This window comes from Ovis aries, chromosome 4 (genome assembly GCF_016772045.2).
Source record: "Ovis aries strain OAR_USU_Benz2616 breed Rambouillet chromosome 4, ARS-UI_Ramb_v3.0, whole genome shotgun sequence".
Classification (NCBI taxonomy): Eukaryota; Metazoa; Chordata; class Mammalia; order Artiodactyla; family Bovidae; genus Ovis; species Ovis aries.
Genome location: NC_056057.1, coordinates 20,602,474 through 20,628,989, shown reverse-complemented (window position 1 = coordinate 20,628,989; position 26,516 = coordinate 20,602,474). Strand labels below are relative to the sequence as shown.

Genomic DNA, 26,516 nt, shown 5'->3' with positions numbered 1-26,516 from the left:
TTCCCTTCCGGATACAGAACCTTGCCCAAGTAGGAGGGTCTTGAGCTAACCCTTGCCATGAGTCAATATATGGCTATTGAGCCAGGTGTCCTGGCTCTCCTGTGACTACTGCATAGACTGCTTCCGCTATTTTTAAGTTCATGGTGTTCTCTGGTGGCCATCCTACTCCCACAGGGGGCCATTTGACCCCACAGAGTATGTGGAGGCGGTTAGGTTTCATCTTCACCCCATAGTCCCCTCCAAATCCCTTCTTTAAATTTTTAATCATGCACTCCAATACAGTCGCCTTAGATTCACTTCCCCTCATCTTGCTTACCTTCTCGGACCTTCTACTTTTCCTTTTCATTCTGTCTACGAAGTTTTCAGTACCCTATGTACTTTTGATATTTCCACTCAATGACACTTAAATTGCCATTCTGCCTCCTCCCTAATTGGGGTGAGAGGAGCCTTACCTGCCAGATCCCAGAGGGAGAAGGGGGATCGGCATGTCTTCACCTGCTGGTCAGCACAGCTGAACCAGAAACCACGTGGTCCAAGACTGTTTCTCCCTTAAAGTCCATTCTGCCTTGGTGGGCTTGATCAGGTGTGGATGAAAACACAGATGGGTTAAATATCCCATGTCCCAGGCTATCTCTGGAAAAGCCAATTCATACTCACTTATGTATCCCCCTCCTTCTAGCCTAACAATTCCAAGGGGGTCAAGAATTTCACAGCAGACAGGACACCTCCTGGGGGAGGGCAGAATACGAACATGCAAGGACCAGTTTCCTATCCTAAAAATCCCCTGGCGATCGCTGGTAATAATTTTCCCTGAGACTGCATGGACATACCTCCTAAATGACCTTCACAAATTCCCTTCCTAAGCCCTAGCATGCTTGTCAGCCTGTGTACCAAGCAATCACTGCTGCCTGCCTATTCTAGGGTCCTGTGGGTCGGTGCCCCTTGTAGTCCCTCCCAGGGGGGTGATCAGGCCCCCTCTCTTCCACCCTGCCAGGTGGGTTCCTCCTCACCTGAGCGCTGAGTTCCCCTGCTGCCGTCCACTTCCTGCTAATGTGAAAGGTCCAGGTGTTGAGAAGCAGAATCCGTCCAGAAGGGTGAGGCGCCTTCCCCCCCCCCTCGAAGATTCAAGCTGCAAGGCCTCGGAGTAGTCCCAAATGGGACTTGTCTCCTCAAAATGAGGAGTTTCCCAGCCAGTGCACCAAATGTTGTAGCCACGCATTCCGGGAAACAAACTCACTCAGAAGGACAGTGCAGGTAGTGGAGTGCAGTTTATTACACCGGCAGGCCCAAGGCAGAGTCTCCTCTTAGCCAAGGATCCTGACCAGTTTTTGTGAAAACCTTATATAGGGTGTACTTGCTCAAGTCCACCTCCTCAAATTCCTTGAAACTAGTCTGGACAAGGTAAAAGAGAGATACGATCAAAGTTAACCCATGATTCATGTGTTACAAGACTAGATAAACAGTGGACATTTATCAATAGGACTGTGGTCATATCCCGATAAGCATAATGGAATTTACGGCTTTGTTCTGTTACAGAGATAATTAGCCTATTCTTTTAGGCAATGGAAAGTCCAAGTACAAGTCCTGAGGCTCTTTTATCTGGGGGGTCTGGTTTCCCAGTGGTATGCCACTTCTATAGACACTGGGCACAAAGTTCAGAGTCCATTGGGAGGGTAACCATGTGTGTAGCCTAATGTTCACAGCCTGGCCTAAGACGGAGTCCAGCTGTGTCTGTTTTCTCCTTCACCTGGGGTTTGGGAATCTAGTTAGACCGGGTTGATTGATGACTCGGGGCTGTGCCCTGGGAGCCTGCAGTGTGGGCATGCACTCTGAGATGATTATGGCAGAGGCTGCCTCCTGCAGACTCCGTGAAGACCATGCTATGATGGGGGAAGACTGCATGGGGTCAACTTGGGTGCTGGAGGGGCATGGAACCCCAGCAGCAAGAGTGTGCTACCTTTCCCTTAGGCAATTCAGATGTGAGAGCTTGGGGCTGGAGAGCTAGCATGAAGCTTTTGGGCTTCCCAGTAGAAACGCTGATAGCAGCATTTAACAGAACTAGAAAGCCAATGGCGGCAACTCTATGTATTTGAAAAATAGTTTAAAATTCCAGGGTTGCAGTTACCTTATCTATAAATGGAAGAGTTAGTTGGGGGCGTATTATCTTGGGTTCCTGTCAAAGAAAAAAAAATGCCTTATGGTATTTTTATGATACTTATGGCTAATTGTAGCACTGCATTCTGGATTATCCTATCACCTTCATCACCCTCCTGTGTTTTTATATATTGCTTTGATTCAGGAACTGTAAAGCTCAGTAAATAATGTTATAATATTATTAAATCTACCCATGTATTATGTTTGATTAAAAAATTCAGTCTGTATAGTAGCTTTTCTGAACTAATAAGGAGATTCAATGCCTAGCAAACCATTAAATAGATGTTATGGTTAGTATTAATATTAATGAAATTATCATTAATATTTATTACTGTGTAAACATTTAATATACAGTTATTTTCAGAAGTAATATAATAGATCTCCCCTGCCTGAGTACACAGTTATACATTTATGTTAGAATTGCTTTACTCTAAAGAATAGTCTTAGTAATTAGTTATCATAGAATATATGTGTGATAAAATAACATATTGTAGTCAACTCACCCTGCTAAAATTAAAATCTATATATTTAAAAGTGCCATCTGCATATATTTAAATCGTTTCCTTCATCCTATAACATAAAAATTGGATTCATTTCTTTTTATTGCTCATTAGATGTTGTTTTAGATAGATCTTCCCTAACACTTGAGTTGCAGTAAAACAAAACTGTATTTTCACTGAAAAAAAAAAATCTTTCCAAATTCTGGTAGTTTTGACAAATATATGCAAGTTATTGTTGTCCCGATCAGATTTCCATTTATAACTTAAAGCCCTGTATGTCATAATATGCAGATAGGTATATGAACAGAGGCTCTACCCTCTTTCTTTTCTTAATCTTCCTTAAACATCCTCGTCCATGTAACTCTGTAATTCAACAAAAGAACTTTCTAGCATTAAAGAGAAATAACTTTGAGATTACGAGTACATCTTTTGCAATATAGTGAAGAAGTGATGCAATGAAAATATAGTCAATAACAGGTACTTTTCCATTAAGTTTAACAAATACTCTAGCAGGAATCCCCATATAGTCAGAGTGACTTTTCATTTTTCACTTTTATTTCATTTTATCTAAAGATGTTGATTTTAAAGTCCTGTTTCTGAATGTCTCGATTTCTTCCATGAGTCTTGTGAAGAATGCATTATGGAAAGGCAAATAGAATTATCTTCTTTTAAAAGATTTAGCTTTCCCATTTTTCTCAGTGTAGAAATAACTAGGCAAACTGTTTTTCATTCCACAGAGTGCGCATTTCAAGAGTTTATTAAAGAGTTTTTGAGTAGTGGTTGTGAGATTTTATTATAAAGTACCTGTGTCTCAAGAAGTTTTTATATCTTCTGATTAAAAGTCCCTTCTCCAGTTTTATCACATATAGAACACCCTTTACTACTTGTATGCTATGTTGACAGTGATTTTTATCGTGCTGGGTTGTCTCCATCATATTGTTTATTAATTGAGTATAGTTATATATTTCTTGCCCAATACTGAGGCATAAATAAACAAATGAATAAATAAGATAACATTACAGTATTTGAGAAAGAATAAAGTCCAGTGGAGGAGAAAATAGCATCACACATTCAGAAACTGGGCTTCCTAGGTAGCTCAGCTGGTAAAGAATCCACCTGCAATGCAGGAGACCCTGGTTCGATTCCTGAATCAGAAAGATTCCCTGGAGAAGGGATAGGCTACCCACACCAGCCTCTTGGGCTTCCATCATAGCTCAGATGGTAAAGAATCCACCTGCAATGCAGGAGAGCTGGGTTCGATCCCTGGGTTGGGAAGATCCCCTGGAGGAGGGCATGGCAACCCACTCCAGTATTCTTGCCTGGAGAATCCCCATAGACAGAAGAGACCCCTACAAATCCATGGGGTCGCAAAGAGTCTGACACAACTGAACAACTGAACACACACAAACTTTAACCCTTGATATAAAAAAAAAAACAACTAATAAGCTTCTCTGCATAAGCTGGAAGTGAGAACCTAGGATTCCCTTTCACTAAAGTCCCTTTGGCCCCCCTTCCTAAGGCCACACCGCCCTGTCCTCATGAATGTTTCGCTAGAGCCTGCTTCAGCACTGCCATACTTGGTCTCCTTTCAGGCAGCTCTTTCTGAATGAGTAGCAATAATATTTAGGAAATGTCCCTCTCAGGAGGCAGAATTTCTGCCCCCATTTAAACTTTACCTGATCTGAACCAGCTTACCACTCTGTGTCGATCCTGGTGATTCTTAGAGACCAGCTCTGGCACTTTGTCAGAGTGGCTATTTAAAGCAAGGTTCCTCGAATCTGGGTATGTCATTTGCTAATCTAAATTGATATTTTAAATTCCCCACTCTTAAATTCAGTATTGAATAAGAATGTCATAAGCCTGAGCAGGTCTTTGAAGTAGTAAACTAGCCAGAGAGAACCAGAGGCTGAAAAGCAGTGCAGGAGTGCCGTTGGTGTTCTGTGTTTCCACATTCGTGAGACTGGGGATCGCATGGAAAACTTAACAGTCAGGAGAAAGGAGCAACTTGACTCCAAGGCAGCCATTGCATGCTTTTGAGCAGATGATAAATTGAATAAATAAAAATGTATCAGGTCATTCTGACAGGGGAGTACAGGACTCTGGATACAGGGGCAGATTAAAGAAAAATGGTGGTTTAGCCTTTTATTCTTGTCATGGGGCATGGAATACTTGCCTCAGAATGATAAGAATGGAAATGGAGATCAAAGGATGATCTGAAAAGATGTCTTGTATAAGGATTTGTGTTAGCTTGTTGCTAATTAGCATAAGAGAGAGTGGGCAGTGAAGAATCAGGAGGCTTGGAGAAGACAACACAGCGAGCCAGTTAGAGGGGAAGATGGTGAGCTCTGTTTGAGAGCTCTTATATTTGAGGTAGATAGAAATAGGTCCATAGTTATTTTAGTTGAACATGGTTATGGATGCTCACCTAAGAGAATGAAAGTTCAGAGAAAATAGAAAAAGACCAGAGACATATCAAATAAATGGTCATCAAAAGCAGGAAAGTGATATTTATTTTAGAAGAACTGCATTATTTTTCTTATAGTTTTATGAATTAGATTCCATCATCATGTTCTATACTACTTTAAATAGTCACTAGGAACTTTGGATTGTCCAGGCACTGGGGTGTTGACCAGGTCAGGCAAATGTTAATTAATCCAGTATCTATATAGAAAAGAATTTCCCATCATTATTACTGCCCCAAAGCTTTCTTGCCTTTAACTTCTATTCCTTACCTGAGATATATTAGATTAATTTTCTCACTCTCTTTCATATGTTATAAAAGTTATGACAGTTAGTCAGTGTTTGATTTGATACTTAGTAAGTCTCCTTTTAAATAATTGATGTGTTCTTGTGATTTATAAAAGAATATATATTTGGTTATTCAGATGACAGAATATATTTCTCAAGTATATTTGGTCTTCATCATCTATAGTTTCTGACTCAATCGTGTCCGACTGTTTGCGACCCCATGAATCGCAGCACGCCAGGCCTCCCTGTCCATCACCAACTCCTGGAGTTCACTCAGAATCACATCTGTCGAGTCAGTGATGCCATCCAGCCATCTCATCCTCTGTCGTCCCCTTCTCCTCCTGCCCCCAATCCCTCCCAGCATCAGAGTCTTTTCCAGTGAGTCAATTCTTTGCATGAGGTGGCCAAAGTACTGGAGTTTCAGCTTTAGCATCAGTCCTTCCAAAGAACACCCAGGACTGATCTCCTTCAGAATGGACTGGTTGGATCTCCTTGCAGTCCAAGGGACTCTCAAGAGTCTTCTCCAACACCACAGTTCAAAAGCATCCATTCTTCAGCGCTCAGCTTTCTTCACAGTCCAACTCTCACATCCATACATGACTACTGGAAAAGCATAGCTTAACTAGATGGACCTTTGTTGGCAAAGTAATGTCTCTGCTTTTGAATATGCTATCTAGGTTGGTCACATCTTTCCTTCCAAGGAGTAAGTGTCTTTTAATTTCATGGCTGCAATCACCATCTACAGTGATTTTGTAGCCCAAAAAATAAAGTCTGCCACTGTTTCCACTGTTTCCCCATCTATTTCCTATGAAGTGATTGGACCAGATGCCATCTGGCTCAGAGTTCCCCAAACCATAGAAATTCTTCTGTAGATAGTAATAAAAGTGTCTTTGTTATATCAATAGGTGATTTTTGAAAAGCACTGAAGGGTAGGGGCTAGTTGTCGGTGGAGCCAGCTTGTGATGGAAGGGCTGGAACTTTGAATCCCATCTTCCCCCTCTCCACCTTCCAGCAGAGGAGAGGGGCTTGAGGTTGAAGCAGTTGCCAGTGGCTAATGATTTAGTGAGCCTTGCTTCCTTAGAAACCCCCAGAAAGATGGGTTTGGAGTGTTTCCAGACTGGTGAAGAAGTGCAGGTGCGGATGGAATGACAGGCCTGGAGAGAGCCTGGAAGCTTCCCCCCACTCCATACCTTGTCCTGTGCATCTCCTCTGTCTCTCTCTTCCTGAGTTATATCCTTTTATTAAAACCACTATTCTGGTAAGGAAAATGTTTTTAACTCTGGGTTCTGCAAGCTGTTCTAGCAAATTATTCAAACTCGAGAAGCAGAGTCTTGGAAATTTGTGGCTACAGTCAGTCAGTACAGGAAGCAACCTGGCATCTGAAGTGAGAGGGTGGCGACAGTCTTGTAGGACTGAACCTGTCGCCTTTGAAATCTGGCACTGTCTCTGGGTAGATACTGTCAGAAGTAAGTTGACCGCCTGAACATCCAGCGAGTATCCAAGAATTGCTTATTGATGCTGCACACCCCCTCCCCTGCCACACACACACATTAGAAATTAGATGCAGAATTCAAAATAATAGCTAAAATATTTCTGTGGCTAGGTTTCCCTTCTCTTTTCCTTTAGTCTGAGTTTTGAAAAAAGAGGCAAACATTCCCTAATGCTGAAAAGGGCTCTTTAATGAAAGGAATTGCCCAAATCAGTCATGCCAGGTAACACCACTTGAGAAGGCTGGTAGGTAGTTCTCACCCCGGCTCAGAAAGCTATCCACAGACTTTACACTGGGGGCGGCTTTGGGATTGTGCCATGAAACTCCACTGTGGTTCTCCTGTTGGAACAGCGTGGGTGATAAGGAAGCAGCTGCGCACAAGCATTCGCTGTTTGAAAGGATAGAAAATGTATGTACTGGCCCTTCCAGGGAGGCCTCACTGCTGTAGCAGTTTAGCCCACTACTCAGTACATGCAGTGCTGGTAGTCCCACATTCAGCTGCTGACCAGCAGCATGGCCCTCGGCTCTAATAGGGAGCATATGATCCCTCCAGCTGGCAGGTGACACCATTTGGCAGTGTTCCCAGCAGCTCAACAAAAGGTTTTCAAATATCGAAGCAAGGGGAAAGACCCCTGCCTTTATAAGGAAAGTAATTTGACTGTGCATGCATTTTGCTTCCATAAGAATTATTGCTTCTAACTCACTGAATTCTGTGAAGGAAAGGGCACACTTAGAGAATGAAATTAGAAAATATGCAAACTGTTCATTCAAATGGGTAAATACGTGTATGATTAGAGGAAATCGAAGTTTGTACTTAGAAAAGGAATGCTATTTGAACATAATTAAAGGCGGGAGAAGTATTTTTTAAATTCTAGATTCTTAATTTATGATTGTCACATTTAAAATAAATGGCTTGAAAACCATTTTAGAGCATAATTAAGAAATATTTTCTGAATGTATATGTGTGCTCTGATTTTTTACTAATTTTTTCCAGTTCCCAGTTCTGAAAAATTCAAGACAGAGCTAAGACAGTCTTACAGATAGGGTCTTGAATAATGTTCTGTGTTATGAGTGCAGCCATAATTTATGTATTTAACCTTCCCATTATTTATAGCCATTTATGTTGTTTCCATATGTTTATAAATGTGATAAATGTCCTTGTATTAATACTGTATCATTGTGAGAAAAAAGGAAATACCATTTGAATGTAGTTAGAGGTGGGAAAGGTATTCTTTTTAAAAATTCAATATGAAAATGCAAGCCAATAAGAATTTAGATTGGTTAGATTATGAAGACTTACAGTTTTTATTGAAGAAAGGGACTTTGGAGGTCTTTTCAGAAAATGTAATTTCATCATATTGAAAAGCTATGTGGTAGAAGAGTCACCTGATCAGAGTCATGCAACCCAAGAGTGGCAGTTTAGAATGACTTGGATCTCGACTGTGAATACAGCATTCATCAACTTCTATCTTGATACAAACTGATGACTCAGAAAACTGGGCAGTCCTATCGGTCAACTCATTTATTCAGTTGAAAAGAAGGAAACAGTAGATCAGTAGGGAAAATAAACACATATTTGAGTACTATATTCTTATATTAATCTCTGAATATGATTTTAAAATTAAATCATTTGTGTGTAAGCATAAGAAATGGAACTGCAGACATAACTGTCAGTTGGTTGATGACTATCTTATATATGTGAAAAATACATCTGCCTCCAAAAGTGTGTAATTTTTTTTCTCAAATAGTCAGTAGAGTTATAGTAATACTCTGTATATTTTTAAGTTCCACACTCTTATATTTTCTTTACCATTTTTTAAAAATTGAAGTATAGTTAATTTACAGTGTGGTTTCAGGTGTACATAAAAGTGATTCAGTTTATATATATATATATATATACACACATATACACATACACATATATAATTTTTCAGATTCTTTTACATTAAAGGTTATTAGAAGATAATATAGTTCAATACTCTATACAGTAAGACGGTGCTGATTATCTATTTTATATATAATTGTGTGTATATGTTAATCCCAAACTCCTAGTTTCTCTCTCACCCCACTCCCTGCTGTCCTCTTTGGTAAACATAAGTTTGTTCTTGAAGTCTGAGTCTGTTCCTGTCTTGTAAATAAATTCATTTTTTTTTTTACATTTCACACTTAAGTGATATCATATGATATTTGTCTTTCTGTGTCTGACTTAGTATGATAATCTCTAGGGCCATTCATGTTGCTGCAAATGGCATTACCTATTCTTTTTCTGGCTAATACTCTTTTGTGTGTGTGTGTGTGTGTGTGTGTGTGTGTGTGTGTACCACATCCTCTTTATACATTCACCTGTCAGTGGACATTTAGATTGCTCCTAGAAGGCAATGGCACCCCACTCCAGTACTCTTGCCTGGAAAATCCCATGGGTGGAGGAGCCTGGTGGGCTGCAGTCCATGGGGTCGCTAAGAGTCAGACATGACTGAGTGACTTCACTTTCACTTTTCACTTTCATGCATTGGAGAAGGAAATGGCAACCCACTCCAGTGTTCTTGCCAGGAGAATCCCAGGGATGGTGGAGCTTGGTGGGCTGCCGTCTGTGGGTTTACACAGAGTCAGACACGACTGAAGTGACTTAGCAGTATGTCTTGACTATTGTAAATAGAGCCGCTGTGAGCATTGTGCATAACCTTGTATTTTGCAGGTCAGGAGAAGGACACCTACTATCATTAACAGAACAATTTATGTAATCCAATAAAACATGGGACCATGATGCCTAACAGAGTACACAAGCTACAAATGTATTTTGCTTTTTACCAACAAAATAAATTTTTTAATCTACTCTGAACATGAAATTGTGTTTGTTCTCTTTACAAAACTTGGAGATGCTTATTAATATTATGAAAAGATTTATGGCATTACCCTTTATATAGAAAATTCTCCTGTAACATTAATAGTGTTACTGAATTTATTTGCATCTTTGCAGGATGAAAACATGCCTTTTAAACAACCTAATATTTGATAATAAATCCCATTTTGTGTCATCTACTCAGTTTCTGTTTTCTGTAGGAAGAAAGGCTATACTGTTAAAGATTCCTTTGCTGACTGTAAATAGTGAATGATTCTATTTTAGGGATAGTTGAGAGAGTTAGCTGTAGATCAGTGTTCTCAAACTTCAGTATGCTTATGGATCACTTTGGAATGTAGTTACAATACTGATTCTGACTCAGTAGTGAAGCCTGAGAATTTAAGATCCTGCATGTCTAACTAGCTTTCAGTTAATTGTCAAGGTATTTGTCTACAGACCACCTTTAATACCAAAATTCTAGATTATATGAAACCTTCAGGAATAACTTCTGCCTCCAGAGCCCCTAACTGCAGGTGTTAGACTTCAGTAAGACAATGAAAAACTATTCTGATCCATTTCATTACTGTCCCTGGATTAGAAACAGTATGTCTAGGGTGATTTCCAAACATAACTACTATGATATCATTTTCTTTTTTGCCTTGTTAGGAACAAAAAAAGATTTTTTTCATATATTGATACCTATCTATCTATTGATTGATCAAGAGGAGAGGTGAGAGAGAAAGGATTAAACAAGTGATTCTAAGCAAGAAAGTGAAGTCGCTCAGTCGTGTCTGACTCTTTGCAACCCCGTGGACTGTAGCCCACCAGGCTCCTCCATCCATGGGATTCTCCAGGCAAGAATACTGGAGTGGGTTGCCATTTCCTTCTCCAGGGGATCTTCCCGACCCAGGGATCAAACCCAGGTCTCCTGCATTGCAGGCAGACGCTTTAACCTCTGAGCTACCAGATTCTAAGCAAAGAAACTTTAAATAGGGGATTTACAGATGTCACATTTTCACCACCTCAGTACACATGTTCAGCCTACCTATTTTTAAGGGACACACATTTCTTGCTTATAGCTTATGACATTTTGTTTTCATCCTGTTATTTCATATTTTCCCTGTGAGAAGGAAAAATTGTCACATGGTGCTACTTGGGGAGGGATGTTTCAGGCCACATTTCAAGACTTTTCTTGAGCATGGGCTATAACACCTAGGTCCTGAGAGATACAGAAGATACAGAGAGATACAGAAGACAGATGAGACTCCAAACGACAAGCGGTGTAGACAAAAGTGGGTAGATAGAAGCGGGCTAGTGTTATATGGAGACAGTAAGGAGACTGAACAGAATTGCAGGATATCAGGGAGGAAGACTGAACATTAATTTTGCTTAAGTGATGACCAGAGTGTGTGGGGTAGTGACAGATTACAGAGAGCTTTGATTACGAGAAATGAAAGTTTGGACTTGGTCTTGAAAAAAATGAGAGATGTGGAAAGTTTCTTTTGAAGAACCTAAAGAATGATCATAGTATTTTGGGAGGTTAATTAGGCTACCTTCAGAAAGAAGGTATATTTTGACAGATATTATGATTATTAAATGGGCTGCAGAAATAATTTTCATACAAAATATTTGAAATTGCATTTTACTTTGTGTAGTACAATTTGAAATATCAAAAATGAAATAAAAAGTGACCTACAGTTTATCCATTTTAACCTTGCCCTGAAATAAAAAGTGTTAAATATACTGGATGATCAAGTTTAAAAGTAACTGTCGGAAATATCTGTGCTCTTTCATTTTTTAATGAAGTCTCTTTGAAGGCAAAAATTAAACTTTGCCTTCTCGACTTTTTCTTTTTTTCAATCTGATTCTTCTCTATGTGCTACAAGGTGATTAAGCAATACCTGTTTTTGTCTCAAAACCAAACTTTTGTTCTGTTCGGCCTTAGCCATCAGGGCTATCCTGAATATACCCCATAAACAAAAAGGAAACTTTCATAGTTTCTACATACATATCTTCTACCATGCTACTCTGCAGAGGCATAGCCTTTGTCTTTGATACCCAGAGGTGTATGTTCTCACGACAACCATAATGAACCAAAATATGTGGTTCCCCTAAGCTCTCTCATGTCATCTTTTGCATGACCAGAACAAAGGAGAGAATGGTAAACGATGGTAGCTGAACAATTTAGTGTCAATTTGGTGACTCTATTTAGTCTCAATAGCAATTGCAAAGTGAAATTAATAAGCACCACAGTGCTCACAGACCTATCAAGGTCCAAGGTAAGATCATCTGTGAATTATTCAGGCCTAAAATGAGCCCCAGATTTTATTTTCCTGTGCTCCAAAATCACTATGGATGGTGACTGCAGCCGTGAAATTAAAAGATGATTGCTCCTTGGAAGGAAGGCTATGACAAACCTGGATAGTGTATTAAAAAGCAGAGGTCCACCTCCCAGAATTCTGGAAATAAAGCAAAAATAAACAAATGGGATCTAATTAAAATTAAAAGCTTCTGCACAACAAAGGAAAATATAAGCAAGGTGAAAAGACAGCCTTCTGAATGGGAGAAAATAATAGCAAATGAAGCAACTGACAAACAACTAATCTCAAAAATATACAAGCAACTTATGCAGCTCAATTCCAGAAAATAAACGACCCAATCAAAATAGACATTTCTCCAAAGAAGACATACGGATGGCTAACAAACACATGAAAAGATGCTCAACATCACTCATTATTAGAGAAATGCAAATCAAAACCAGAATGAGGTACCACTTCACACCAGTCAGAATGGCTGCGATCCAAAATCTGCAAGCAATAAATGCTGGAGAGGGTGTGGAGAAAAGGAACCCTCCTACACTGTTGGTGGGAATGTAAACTAGTACAGCCACTATGGAGAACAGTGTGGAGATTCCTTAAAAATTGCAAATAGAACTACCTTATGACCCAGCAATCCCACTGCTGGGCATACACACCGAGAAACCAGAATTGAAAGAGACACATGTACCCCAATGTTCATCGCAGCACTGTTTATAATAGCCAGGACATGGAAACAACCTAGATGTCCATCAGCAGATGAATGGATAAGCAAGCTGTGGTACATATACACAATGGAGTATTACTCAGCAGTTAAAAAGAATTCATTTGAATCAGTTCTGATGAGATGGATGAAACTGGAGCCGATTATACAGAGTGAAGTAAGCCAGAAAAACACCAATACAGTATACTAACACATATATATGGAATTTAGGAAGATGGCAATGACGACCCTGTATGCAAGACAGGGAAAGAGACACAGATGTGTATAATGGACTTTTGGACTCAGAGGAGAGGAGAGGGTGGGATGATTTGGGAGAATGACATTCTAACATGTATACTATCATGTGAATTGAATCGCCAGTCTATGTCTGACGCAGGATGCAGCATGCTTGGGGATGGTGCATGGGGATGACCAGAAAGATGTTATGGGGAGGGAGGGGGTTCATGTTTGGGAATGCATGTAAGAATTAAAGATTTTAAAATTTAAAAATAAAAACTAAAATAAAAAATAAAAATAAAATTAAATTTAAAAAAATAAATCCAAAAAAATAAAAAATAAAAAGCAGAGATATCTCTGTGCTGAGAAAGATCTGCAGAGTTGAAGCCATGGTTTTGCCCGTGGTCATGTATGGATGTGAGTTAGACCATAAAGGAGGCTGAGTGCCAAAGAACTGATGCTTTCAAACTGTGATGCTGGAGAAGACTCATAAGAGTCCCCAGGACTGCAAGATCAAATAAGTCAATCCTAAAGGAAATCAACCCTGACTGTTAAAAGGACTGTTGATGAAGCTGAGGTTCCAGTACTTTGGCCACCTGATACGAAGAGCCAACTCACTGGAAAAGACCTTGATGCTGGGAAAGACTGAAGGCAAAAGGAGAAGGAGGGCAACAGAGGATGAGGTGTTTCGATAGTATCATGTACTCAGTGGACCTGAATTTGAGCAAACTCCAGGAGATGGTGGAAGACAGAGAAGCCGAGCATGCTGCAGTCCATAGGGTCACAAAATGTCAGAGATGACTTAGCGACTGAACAACCAAATGAACCCCAGTGTGTGAACAGCCCTGTGGCCTTGGCTGTGAACTCTGATATGCTCATGATTGTTATATGTATACAAGTCATCCAGAACTTTAAACTGTGATCCTTAATTCTGGATCAGTCTACTGGAAATTTCTGCATGTTGGATATGTATGAAATATGTCCATATAAAATTAAGATACTAATGTTAAACTCAATTATCAACTGCCAGAAACTTGCTTTTTTACTCCATGTTCTCCATTTCAAAGTATCGTAGTGGTGCTCCCCAGATCGCCAAAGCTAGAAACCTCCAAGTTATTTAGTGACTCCCTCTCTTTTAACACCTTCAGCTGTCCATCAGTTTATATGGTTTCTAACTCCCCTTTTGATAGTTTCTGACTCCTTTTAATTTCTCCTGTCATTCCTTTTGTTACACTTTCATATGCCTTTATTATAAGCAGAAATATCTGGTTAGAATTCCATTTCTGCTACTTTATCCAGACTTTCGTGAGACATTTGGATTCCATTTTTGTGGCAACAGAGAACCCGCCTGCCAATGGAGGAAATGTAAGAGACATGGGTTCAATACCTGAGTCAGGAAGATTCTCTGTAGTAGGAAACAGCAAACCACTGCAGTATTCTTGCCTAAAAAATTCCGTGGATAGAGGAGCCTGGCAGGCTACAGTCCATAGGATAGCAAAGAGTCAGACATGACTGAAGCAACATAGCATGCATCTTAAAATAAAAGAGAGATAGAGCTTCATCTTACAGAATAGTTTTAAGGATTTCATGAGATAGAGATATTTTTGGTAAAACAATATAGTATGTGGCTCACAGTAGGGATTCAATGAAGATCAATCTCCCGTTCACAATCATACCTCCCTCAGTTTGACCAGCGTCTAGCACACAGAAAGCACTCAGTCTGTGTATACTATAAATATCAATGACATAATCATCATCATAGTCTCTCTGTTTCTAATCTTTTACCCTATTATTCCAACCTCCACTCTGCCACTGGAATTTACATGAAATGCAAATATCATGTCCTTTATGCTCCAAAACTTTGAATGGTTCTCATCCACAGAAGATGCTTTTCTGGATCTACTTAACCGCCCTTGATCTGACCTAGGCTTCAATTCCACTCTTTTTTCACTGCTCAACAAAGCCTCCTTACAATGAGGCCAAGAAAAAACAGCTGTATTTTCCCCACACACCAACAAACAAAAGACGGTTTTTCATGTTTCCATCAATTACCTTCACTTGTTCTGAAATAATAATATACTACTTCATATATCCTTCTGTGCCTCCCCAAGCAGAACTGTATGATTTCAGTTTAATTACTATAATCTCATCTTTGTACTCCTGAAGTCCAGTATGTAGAGTTACTTGATTTCACATTTACTGAAATAATGGTATTAGAAAATTAAGGAAAAATAAAGTATAAATAGTTAAATAGGTATGTTACATGTCTCATATGTTACAAACTATATAATCATGTATTACTTAATACCATTCTCATGTTTATGCTGCCGATTTCTATTTAGGACTTGCATTAAAAGTTGTTAACATGGATCAGGAAAATTCATGTGGTTTGACTTTTCCCTAATTACTAAGTCCTCCTTAAAACAAGTAGCACATTTTCGAAGTGCTAGGATGGTACAAGGAGAAGGCTATGGCACCCCACTCCAGTACTCTTGCCTGGAAAATTCCTTGGGTGGAGGAGCCTGGTAGGCTGCAGTCCATGGGGTCGCTAAGAGTCGGACACGACTGAGCAACTTCACTTTCACTTTTCAGTTTCATGCATTGGAGAAGGAAATGGCAACCCACTCCAGTGTTCTTGCCTTGAGAATCCCAGGAATGGTGGAGCCTGATGGCCTGCCATCTATGGGGTCGCATAGAGTCAGACACGACTGAAGCGACTTAGCAGCAGCAGGATGGTACAAGGAGAAGGCTATGGCACCCCACTCCAGTACTCTTGCCTGGAAAATCCCATGGACGGAGAAGACTGTTGGGCTGCAGTCCATGGGGTCGCTAGGAGTTGGATATGACTGAGCAACTTCACTTTCACTTTTCACTTTCATGCATTGGAGAAGGAAATGGCAACCCACTCCAGTGTTCTTGCCTGGAGAATCCCAGGGACGGCGGAGCCTGGTGGGCTCCCGTCTCTGGGGTCGCACAGAGTCGGACATGACTGAAGTGACTTAGCAGCAGCAGGATGGTACAAATCCTGGGACTGTGAAAGAGTGAAACTAGTGGATTCACAATGTGCCAGTAACCCTGGCATTGGTCTCAGCTACAGCAGTTTGCTCTAACAGAGATTTGCAATCAGTTTAAACTGTGAGAAGAAGGGCAGAGTGACTAAGAAAATAGGCTCTGATTTTAGAAAATCCAAGTTCAAATTTCGGTTCCCTTCTTACAAATTCCCATATGATCTTGAACGCATTGCCTAACCTTTCAGAAACTCTTTCTCTATAAAACAGAAATAATAATGGTACCCACACAAAAGGATTATTGGTTGTTTAGTCTCTCAGTTCTATCTGACTCTTTGGACACCATGGACTGCAGAACGCCAGGCTTCCCTGTCCTTCTACATTCCCTGTCCTTGCTCAGCCTCATGTCCATCGAGTCAGTGATGCCATCTAACCATCTCATCCTCTGTCATCTCTTTCTCCTCCCACCTTCAGTCTTTCCCAGCATCAGGGTCTTTTCCAATGTCGGCTCTTCTCATCAGGTGGCCGGAGTATTAGAGTTTCAGCCTCAGCATCAGTCCCTCCAGTCAATATTCAGGACTGATTTCCTTTAGGATTTCCAAGGGACTTTCAAGTGTCTTGTCCAAAATCATAGTTCAAAAGCATCAGTTCTTCAGCACTCAGCCTTCCTTATGGTCCAACTCACACATCTATACATGACTACTGGAAAAACCATAGCTTTGACTGTACGGACCTTTGTCAGCAAAATAATGTCTCTGCTTTTTAATATGCTGTCTGGGTTGGTCATAGCTTTTCTTCCAAGGAGGAGGTGGCTTTGAATTTCATGGCTGCAGTCACCATCTGCAGTGATTTTGGAGCCCCCCAAAATAAAGTCTGTCACTGTTTCCATTGTTTCCCCATCTATCTGCCATGAAGTGATGGGACCAGATGCCATGATCTTAGTTTATTGAATGTTGAGTTTTAAGCCAGCTTTTTTACTCTCCTTTTCACTCACCTTCGTGAAGAGGCTCTTTAGTTCTTCTCTTTCTGCCATAAGGGTGGTGTCATCTGCATATCTGAGGTTATTTATATTTCTCCCGGCAATCTCAATTCCAGCTTGTGAGTGATCCAGTCCAGCATTTTTCATGCATGAGGTAATATGAATTAAGTTTTAATCTTATACTGTCAAGACTTTCAGATACACAAGACTCACAAGACTGCCATCTGGCATTAGTCTTCTTAGAAAGATATAGAGCTTGTCATCATTGTAGCCATAGTCATTCCTCATCTAATGGGAATTCTTCTAGAAATTCATGCAACATGTTTCAGGGGGAAGAAGGATAATTCTACATCCAGCAGGTCAAAGAGCAGCCTTGCCTTAAAAGTATCAACCCTACAGGCGCTGGTATCTCTGGAAGTGATATATTTGTAATAGCCTATAGAGTCTCCGTAAAAATAAATCCTAGTCCAAGAGTTTAGGGAGGCACAAAGCTATAGCTTCCTACCAGGTAGTTTTAGTTTCTCCACAGCAAATTAAATTTATTAACTTGATCATTCTATCATAAATAATATTATCTAGTACCATAGCTGATATTTCAACTTTCATCAGGTTACCAGGTAACTGTAAGAGGAGGTATTTAACTGATGGTCAAATTCTCCACAAAAGATTAAAAGGGATTGTTAATTCTCTGCCTATACATAGAATATAAAGTTTGTAAGTATCACATGTGTGTTTGTGTGTGTTCAGTTGCTCATTCATGTCCAATTCTTTGCAACCCTATGGACTGTCACCTGCCAGGCTCTTCTGTCCGTGAAATTTTCCAAGTAAGAATACTGGAGCAGATTGCCATTTCCTCCTCCAGGGATCTTCCCAAACCCAGGGATCAAACCCACATCTCCTGCATCTCCGGCATTGGCTGGCAGATTCTTTACCATGAGCACTACCTGGGAAGCCCCATATATGCATATATGTATATGATAACAATCTGATGAAGTGTTGTAAACGTAAGAGGAAATTAAACATGGAAGGTTTTGTATGAAATGAATTGTAAAGATTGTCATTTGGTCATTATTTTGCCTGATTCTCATGAAGTAACTTGTGTTGTTCATTACAGAGAAAGTTTTGCTCTTAAGTTAGTGTTGTTACCTAATGCATCATTAATAGTCAATACATGGCATATGAGTAAATATGGGATTCTGGTCCTCTCTGTTGTTATAAAGAGCAACAGAGCTGACTCATAGGACCATTTTACCGACACTCTCAGATGATTCTTCTGCCCAGACCTCCCAGCTCAGACAAATTGACTTTGACATTTTAAGCTCTAATTGTTTCCCAGGAATGCAATTTTCATACACATGCCAGTAGATTTAAAAAGATTGAATGTGAGTTGTTATATTAAAATGGACCTGCCTCTCATTATGGTTGATTATCATAGTTAAATATAGCACCTGAATGATGAGACAGAATTATCAGTGAACTCTCCCATTGGAACAGATGCTCTATTGTGGCAACAGGCCTCCTCTATCTTGTAAACATGAGCTGCTAGTTATTGATAATGTGCAAGAGTTCAACTAAGAATCAGCACAAGGCAATATAATTCCAGGAAAACCCTTCACAGTGCATAAACCCGAGGTTGATGACATTCTCTAACATCATCTTCATCTTTGTATGTAGACATTAGGATTAAGAATTCAACATCTCTTCTGGAAGGAGGGTGGGGGAGAGTCTTCTCTGACACCACAGTTTGAAAGTGTCAGTTCTTCAGTGCTCAGCCTTCTTTATGGTCGAACTCTCACATTGATTCCAACTGCAGGATGGAGAGCCTTCATCAATCTTTGGGAAACTTAGGACTTCATTTATCGTAGGCACATCTCTCAAGGCAGGCCTCTCACCAAAATTCCTCAGTTTAGTGTCTGGTCGCAGTTTGCTAAAATAATAAAGGCGCATCTTCAACAGCTCATGCATTGCCTTGGTGTGGACCCAGAGTGCAAGCACAGGAGAAAAGCAAACATTGATTTCACACTTCTGATAGAGATCAAGCCCTGAGCCTTTGGAGTGGGAATACTGACTCCAAGACCTTAGACTACCAGAGAACTAATCCTAGAGGGTACCAAATAGTGATAATTCACACAAAGGAAACCACTGTAACACAAGACCCAGTGTCACCCAACCACCAATAGTACCCTGTGCAAGATGACTCATCTAAACAACAAATAAAACAAAAATTCAAACCCAATCATCAGACAGGATTACCACCTCACTCAGTGTTGCCCATCAAGGAAAAGCAAACAAACAAAAACTCAACACAAATCTCACCCTATAAGAAACTTACACAAACCACTGGACCAACCTTAGGGGCAGAAATCAAAAGGAAGAAAGAATTCAACCTTGAAGTCTTGGAAAAGCAGACGTCAAACACAGTAAGTTTAAAAAGAAATAATGAAAAAGCAGAGAAATACTACACAAATGAAGGAACAAATTAGAAACACAGTGGCCCAAATAAATGAAGAGGAAATAGGAAAACTACCTGAAAAAGAATTCAGAATAATGATAGTAAAGATGATCAAAAACCTTGAAAACAGAAAGGGGAAAATGCAAGAATCAATTAACAAAGACCTGGAAGAATTAAAGAATAAACATGAAGACAAACAACACAATTACTGAAATTTAAAATACTCTAGAAGGAATCAGTGGCAGAATATTTGAAGCAAAAGAATGAATCAGTGATCTGGAAGATAAAATGGTGAAAATAACTTCTGAAGAGCAGAATAAAGTAAAAAGAATGAAAAGAAATGAGGATTGTCCTCTGGGATAATATCAAATGCATCAACATTCAAATAATAGGGGTCCTAGAAGAAGAAGAGAAAAAGAAAAGATATGAGAAAATTTTTGAAGAGATTATAGTTGAAAATTTCCCCAACATGGAAAAGGAAATAGTCAATCAAGTCCAAGAGGCACAAAGAATCCCATACAGGATAAATCCAAGGAGAAACATGCCAAGACACATACTAATCAAACTGAAAAAGACTAAACACAAAGAAAGAATATTAAAAGCATCAAGGGAGAAACAACAAGTAACATACAAGGGAAACCCCATAAGCTTAACAGCTGATCTTTCAGCAGAAACTCTGCAGGCCAGAAAGAAATGGCAGGATATATTTAAATTACTGAAAGGGAAAAATCTACAACCAAGATTACTATACCCGGCAAAGATCTCATCCAAACTTGATGGAGAAATCAAAAGCTTTTCAGACAAGCGGAAGCTAAGACAACTCAGTAGCACCAAACAAGCTTTACAACAAATGTTAAATAGACTTACATAGTCAAGAAATACAAGAGAAGAAAAAGGATCTACAAAATCACCCCCAAACAATTAAGAAAATGGAATGGGAACATATATATCAACAATTACTTTAAATGTAAATGGATTAAATGCTTCAACAAAAAGATGCAGACTGGCTGAATGGATACAAAACCATGACCCATGTATATGCTATCTACAAGAAACCCACTTTAGACCTCAAGACACATATAGACTGAAAGTGAGAGGATGGAAAAATATATTCCATGCAAATAGGAAGCAAAATAAAGCTGGGAGTAGCAATCTTCATATCAGACAAAATAGACCTTAAAATAAAGAAGTTTACAAGAGATAAGGTGTAAAATTAGACTATTTGAAGCTTTTCTTGTTTCTTGAGGTAAGATTCTATTGCTATATTTACATAATAAATAAGGTGCATATTTACATAATAATCAAGGGCTCAATCCGAGAGGAAGACATAACAATTGTAAATAATATGCACTCAATATAGGAGCACCTCAGTACATAAGACAAACACTAACAGACATAAAAGGAGAAACTGACAGGAACACAATAATAGTAGGAGACTGTAACACCCCACTCACACCAATGGACAGATCATCAAAACAGAAAACTAATAAGGAAACACAAGTCTTAAATGATACATTAGATGAGATGGATGTTATTGATATCTTCAGGACATCCCACCCAAATGCAGAAGACTACATCTTCTCATGAGCACATGGAACATTCTCCAGGATAGACTACATCTTGGGTCACAAATCAAACCTCAGTGAATTTAAGAAAATAGAAATCATATCATGCATCTTCTCTGACCACAATGCTATGAGATTAGATATCAATTACAAGAAAAAAAACTGTAAGAAACACAAACACATGGAGATTAAACAACACATTTCTAAATAACCAACAGGTTACAAAAGAAATAAAAACAGAAATCAAAAAATTTCTAGAAACAAATGATAATGAAAACATGACAACTCAAAGCCTATGGAATGCAGCAAAAGCAGTTCTAAGAGGGAAGTTTATTTATAGCAATAGAATCCTACCTCAAGAAACGAGAAAAGCTTCAAATAGACAGCCTAACTTTACACCTAAAACAACTGGAAAAGAAAAACAAAAAAATCCCAAAGTTAGTAGAAGGAAAGAAATCCTAAAGATCTGAGCAGAAATAAATGAAAAAGAAATGAAAGAAACAATACTAAAGATTAATAAAACCAAAAGCTTGTTCTTTGAGATGAAAAGCAAAATTGACTAATATTTAGCCAGGCTCATCAGGAAAAAAGGAGAAAAGAATAAAATCAACAAAATTAGAAATGAAAAAGGAGAGGTTACAACAGATAGTGCAGAAATACAAAGGATTATAAGAGACTGTTCTGAACAACTAGATGGCAATAAAATGGATAACCTGGAAGAAATGGGCAGATTCTTAGAAAAGTTCAATCTTCCAAGAATGAACAAGGAAGAAATAGAAATTATGAATTACCTAATTACAGGCACTGAAATGGAAGCTGTGATCAAAAATCTCCCAAAAAAGAAAAGCCCAGGACCAGATGGCTTCACAGGAGAATTCTGTCAAACATTTAGAGATGAGCTAATGCCTATCCTTCTAAAATGCTTTCAAAAATTGCAGAGGAAGGAACACTTCCAAACTTATTCTACAAGGCCACCGTCACCCTGATACCAAAGCCAGACAAAAACAACACAAGAAAGAAAACTACAGGCCAATGTCACTGATGAACATAGATGCAAAAATCCTCAACAAAATTTTAACAAACAGAATACAACAAGACATCAAAAAGCTCATAAAAAGCTCATACACCATGATCAAGTTTGGTTTATTCCAGGAATGCAAGGATTCTTCAATGCATGCAAATCAATGATAGACCATATCAACAAATTGAAAGATAAAATCCATATGATAATATCAGTAGATGCAGAAAAAGCCTTTGACAAAATTCAGCACCCATTTATGAATAAAACTCTTCAAAAAATGGGCATAGAAGGAACCTACCTCAACATAGTAAAGGCCATATATGATAAGCCTACAGGAAACTTTATTCTCAGTGGTGAAAAACTGAAAGCATTCCCCCTAAGATCAGGAACAAGACAAGGATGTCCACTTTCACCACTCTTATTCAACATAGTTCTGGAAGTCCTAGCTACAACAATCAGAGAAGAAAAAGAAATAAAAGGAATCCAGATCAGGAAAGAAGTAATGCTCTCACTGTTTGCAGATGACATGAAACCATACATAGAAAACCCTAAAGATAGTATCAGAAAATTACTAGAGCTAATCAGTGAATTTAGCAAAATTGCAGGATATAAAATCAATACACAGAAATCACTTGCATTTCTATGTACTAACATAGAAGAATCAGGAAGAGAAATTAAGGAATCAATCCCATTCACCATTGCAACAAAAAAAATTAAATCTCTAGGAATAAACTGACTTATTGAGATGAAAGAACTGTACACAGAAAATTATGAGACACTAATGAAAGAAATCAAAGGTAACATAAACAGATGCGGAGATATTCCATGTTCCTGGGTAGGAAGAATCAATATTGTGAAAATGACTATACTACCAAACGCAATCTACAGATTCAATGCAATCCCTATCAAATTACCAATGGCATTTTTCACAAAATTAAAACAAAAAATTTCACAATCCTATGGAAACACAAAAGACCCCAAATAGCCAAAGCAGTCTTAAGAAAGAAGAATGGAGCTGGAGGAATCAACCTTCCTAACTTCAGATTATACTACAAAGCTACAGTCATCAAGACAGTATGGTACTGGCACAAAACAGAAATATAGACCAATGGAACAAGATACAAAGCCCAGAAACAAACCCATGCACCTATGGGTACCTTATTTTTGACAAAGGAGTCAAGAATATATAATGGGGCAAAGACAGCCTCTTCAATAAATGATGCTGGGAAAACTGGACAGCTACATGTAAAAGAATGAAATTAGAACACTTCCTAACACCATACACAAAAATAAACTCAAAATGGATTAAAGACCTAAATGTAAGACCAGAAACTATAAAACTCTTAGAGGAAAACATAGGCAGAACACTCAATGACATAAATCAAAGCAAAATCCTCTATGATCCATCTCCTAGAGTAATAGAAATAAAAACAAAAGTAAACAAGTGGGACCTGATTAAACTTAAAAGCTTTTGCACACCAAAGAAAACTATAAGCAAGGTAACAAGACCACCCTCAGAATGGGAGAAAATAATAGCAAATGAAACAACTGACAAAGGATTAATTTCCAACATATACAAGTAGCTCATACAACTCAATACCAGGAAAAAAAACAATCTGCTCAAAAAGTGGGAAAAATACCTAAATAGACATTTCTCCAAAGAAGACATACAGATAACAAATACATGAAAAGATGCTCAACATTGCTCATTATTAGAGAAATGCAAATCAAAACTACAATGAGATATCACCTCACACCGGTCAGAATGGCCATCATCAAACAGTCTACAAACAATAAATGCTGGAGAGGGTATGGAGAAAGGGAACACTCTTGCACTGTTGGTGGGAATGTAAATTGATACAGCCACTGTGGAAGACGGTATGGAGATTCCTTGAAAAAACTAGGACTAAAACCACCATCAGTTCAGTTCAGTCGTGTCCGACTCTCTGCGACCCCATGAATTGCAGCACGCCAGGCCTCCCTGTCCATCACCAACTCCCGGAGTTCATTCAGACCCATGTCCATCGAGTCAGTGATGCCATTCAGCCATCTCATCCTCTGTCGTCCCCTTCTTCTCCTGCCCCCAATCCCTCCCAGCATCAAAGTCTTTTCCAATGAGTCAACTCTTTGCAAGAGGTGGCCAAAGTCCTGGAGTTTCAGCTTTAGCATCATTCCTTCCAAAGAAATCCCAGGGCTGATCTCCTTCAGAATGGACTGGTTGGATCTCCTTGTAGTCCAAGGGACTCTCAAGAGTCTTCTCCAACACCACAGTTCAAAAGCATCCATTCTTCAGCGCTCAGCCTTCTTCACAGTCCAGCTCTCATATCCATACATGACTACTGGAAAAACCAAAACCACCATATGACCCAGGAATCCCACTCCTAGGCATATACCCTGAGGAAACCAGGGTTGAAAAAGACACATGTATCCCATTGTTCATTGTAGCACTATTTACAATAGCTAGAACATGGAAGGAACCTAGATGTCCATCAATAGATGGATGGATAAAGAAGTTGTGGTACATATACACAATGGAATATTACTCACTCATAAAAAGGAACACATTTGAGTCAGTTCTGATAAGGTGGATGAACCTAGAACATATTATACAGAGTGAAGTGAGTCAGAAAGAGAAAAAGAAAAACATCGTATTCTAATGCATATATATGGAATCTATAAAAATGGTTCTGAAGAATTTATTTACAGGGCAGCAATGGAGAAATAGACATAGAGAATAGACTTATGGACATGGGGAGAGGGGAGGAGAGGGTGAGATGTATGGAAAGAGTAACATGGAAACTTACACTACTATATGTAACATAGCCAATGAGAATTTGCTGTATGGCTCAGGAAACTCAAACAGGGGCTCTGTATCAACCTAGAGGGATGGGATGAAGAGGGAGATGGGAGGGAGGTTCAAAAGGGAGGAGATATATGTATACCTGTGATTGATTCGTGTTGAGGTTTGACAGAAAACAACAAAATTCTGTAAAAAAATTATCCTTCAGTAAAAAATTAATTAAAAAAAAAAGAATTCAACATCCTTCTAATTCAAGGAGGAAACGTTAGATAAGAATTTGAACATAAATACTTTACTGGTGACTAAATATTCTAGATCTATTTAGAGGGTATCTCTATAGCAGTATAGCCTAATAAATTTATATTTCGAATGCCTGTTGTTCAGTCGCTCACTCGAATCTGAACTCTTTGTGACCCCATGAACTGCAGAACACAAGGCTTCTCTGTCCTTCACTGTCTCCCAGAGTTTGCTCAAACTCATGTCCATTGAGTCGATGATGCTATCCAACCATCTCATCCTCTGTCACCCTTCTAATGCTTAAAGAAAGTGAAAGTGAAGTCGCTCAGTCATGTCCGACTCTTTGCAACCCCATGAACTGCAGCCTACCAGGCTCCTCCGTCCATGGGATTTTCCAGGCAAGGGTCCTAGAGTGGGCTGCCGTTTCCTATTCCAGGGGATTTTCCCAACCCAGGGATCAAACCCAGGTCTCCTGCATTGCAGACAGACACTTTACTGTCTGGGCCACCAGGGAAGCCTGTAATGCTTAAGAAGTGTTTAATTAATATACTCATATATGTAGACCTTGCATTAAAGTATGAACTGGAAAAAGTTGATATATTTGAATAAGCCTACATTACAATTGTAATTGACAGCTAAAATTTCAAATGATATTAAAAATAATTGTAAGCATAAATTAAATTACTTTTTTCTATTCAAAATAATATATTAGTAGTTATCCAGGCATGTTTATTTAAATCACTAAACAGAGTGAAAATTGTCTTATGTTAACAGTTCATTTTCTAAGTTAAAACAAATCTGGAGTGAGTAAAATGAACAATATGGTAAACTTAATTTCAGCTAATTTTGCTTCATCCTTTTATTTTCTATTTCCTGTGAATGGTTTAACAACTATTACAAACTAAGAGGAAATGCAAATGTTAGCTTGGAGTCTAACAGCTTTTACACATCATAAATGTTGGTACGTTTTCAATGAAATTGGAATTATACTTCCAAGTAGAAAGAAAAATGTCCAAGCTGATTTTGCTCTGGAATGTTCATGCCTGCCTACAAGTTCATGCCTGCTTACAAGTCTGTGATGAGAATATTAATTCTCTTTTGCAGCTTCTGCCAGCAAGAGAAGCTGCCAATGACCTTCCAGGCCTGCGTGATGACCAAGGAGTGCCAGGTGTCCGAGTGGTCAGAGTGGAGCCCCTGCTCAAAAACATGCCATGACACGGCATCCCCTAAAGGCACCCGCGTGAGAACTCGGCTCATCAGGCAGTTTCCTATTGGCAGCGAGAAAAAGTGTCCAGAACTTGAGGAAAAAGAGCCCTGTGTGTCTCAAGGAGATGGAGTTGCCCCCTGTGCCACGTGAGTTAATAAGGACAGCGGTCTCTGCTGCCCCATCTGCCCAAACTGCATATCCCTTCAGCTGTTTGATTTCAGCTGGATGTGGTGTGTTGAGAAATACTGATTTTTACAAATTC

At 39.1% G+C, this 26,516-nt stretch overlaps 1 protein-coding gene across 1 annotated transcript in view; it reads left to right on the top strand.

Moving 5' to 3' along the window:
* Positions 1–26,516, top strand: part of THSD7A (thrombospondin type 1 domain containing 7A) — a 484,905-nt gene that overhangs the window by 243,657 nt on the left and 214,732 nt on the right. Inside the window, exon 3 of the mRNA XM_015095205.4 lies at positions 26,152–26,400. Coding sequence (XP_014950691.3) covers positions 26,152–26,400 — 249 coding nt within the window. The remainder of the gene's footprint in view (positions 1–26,151; positions 26,401–26,516) is intronic.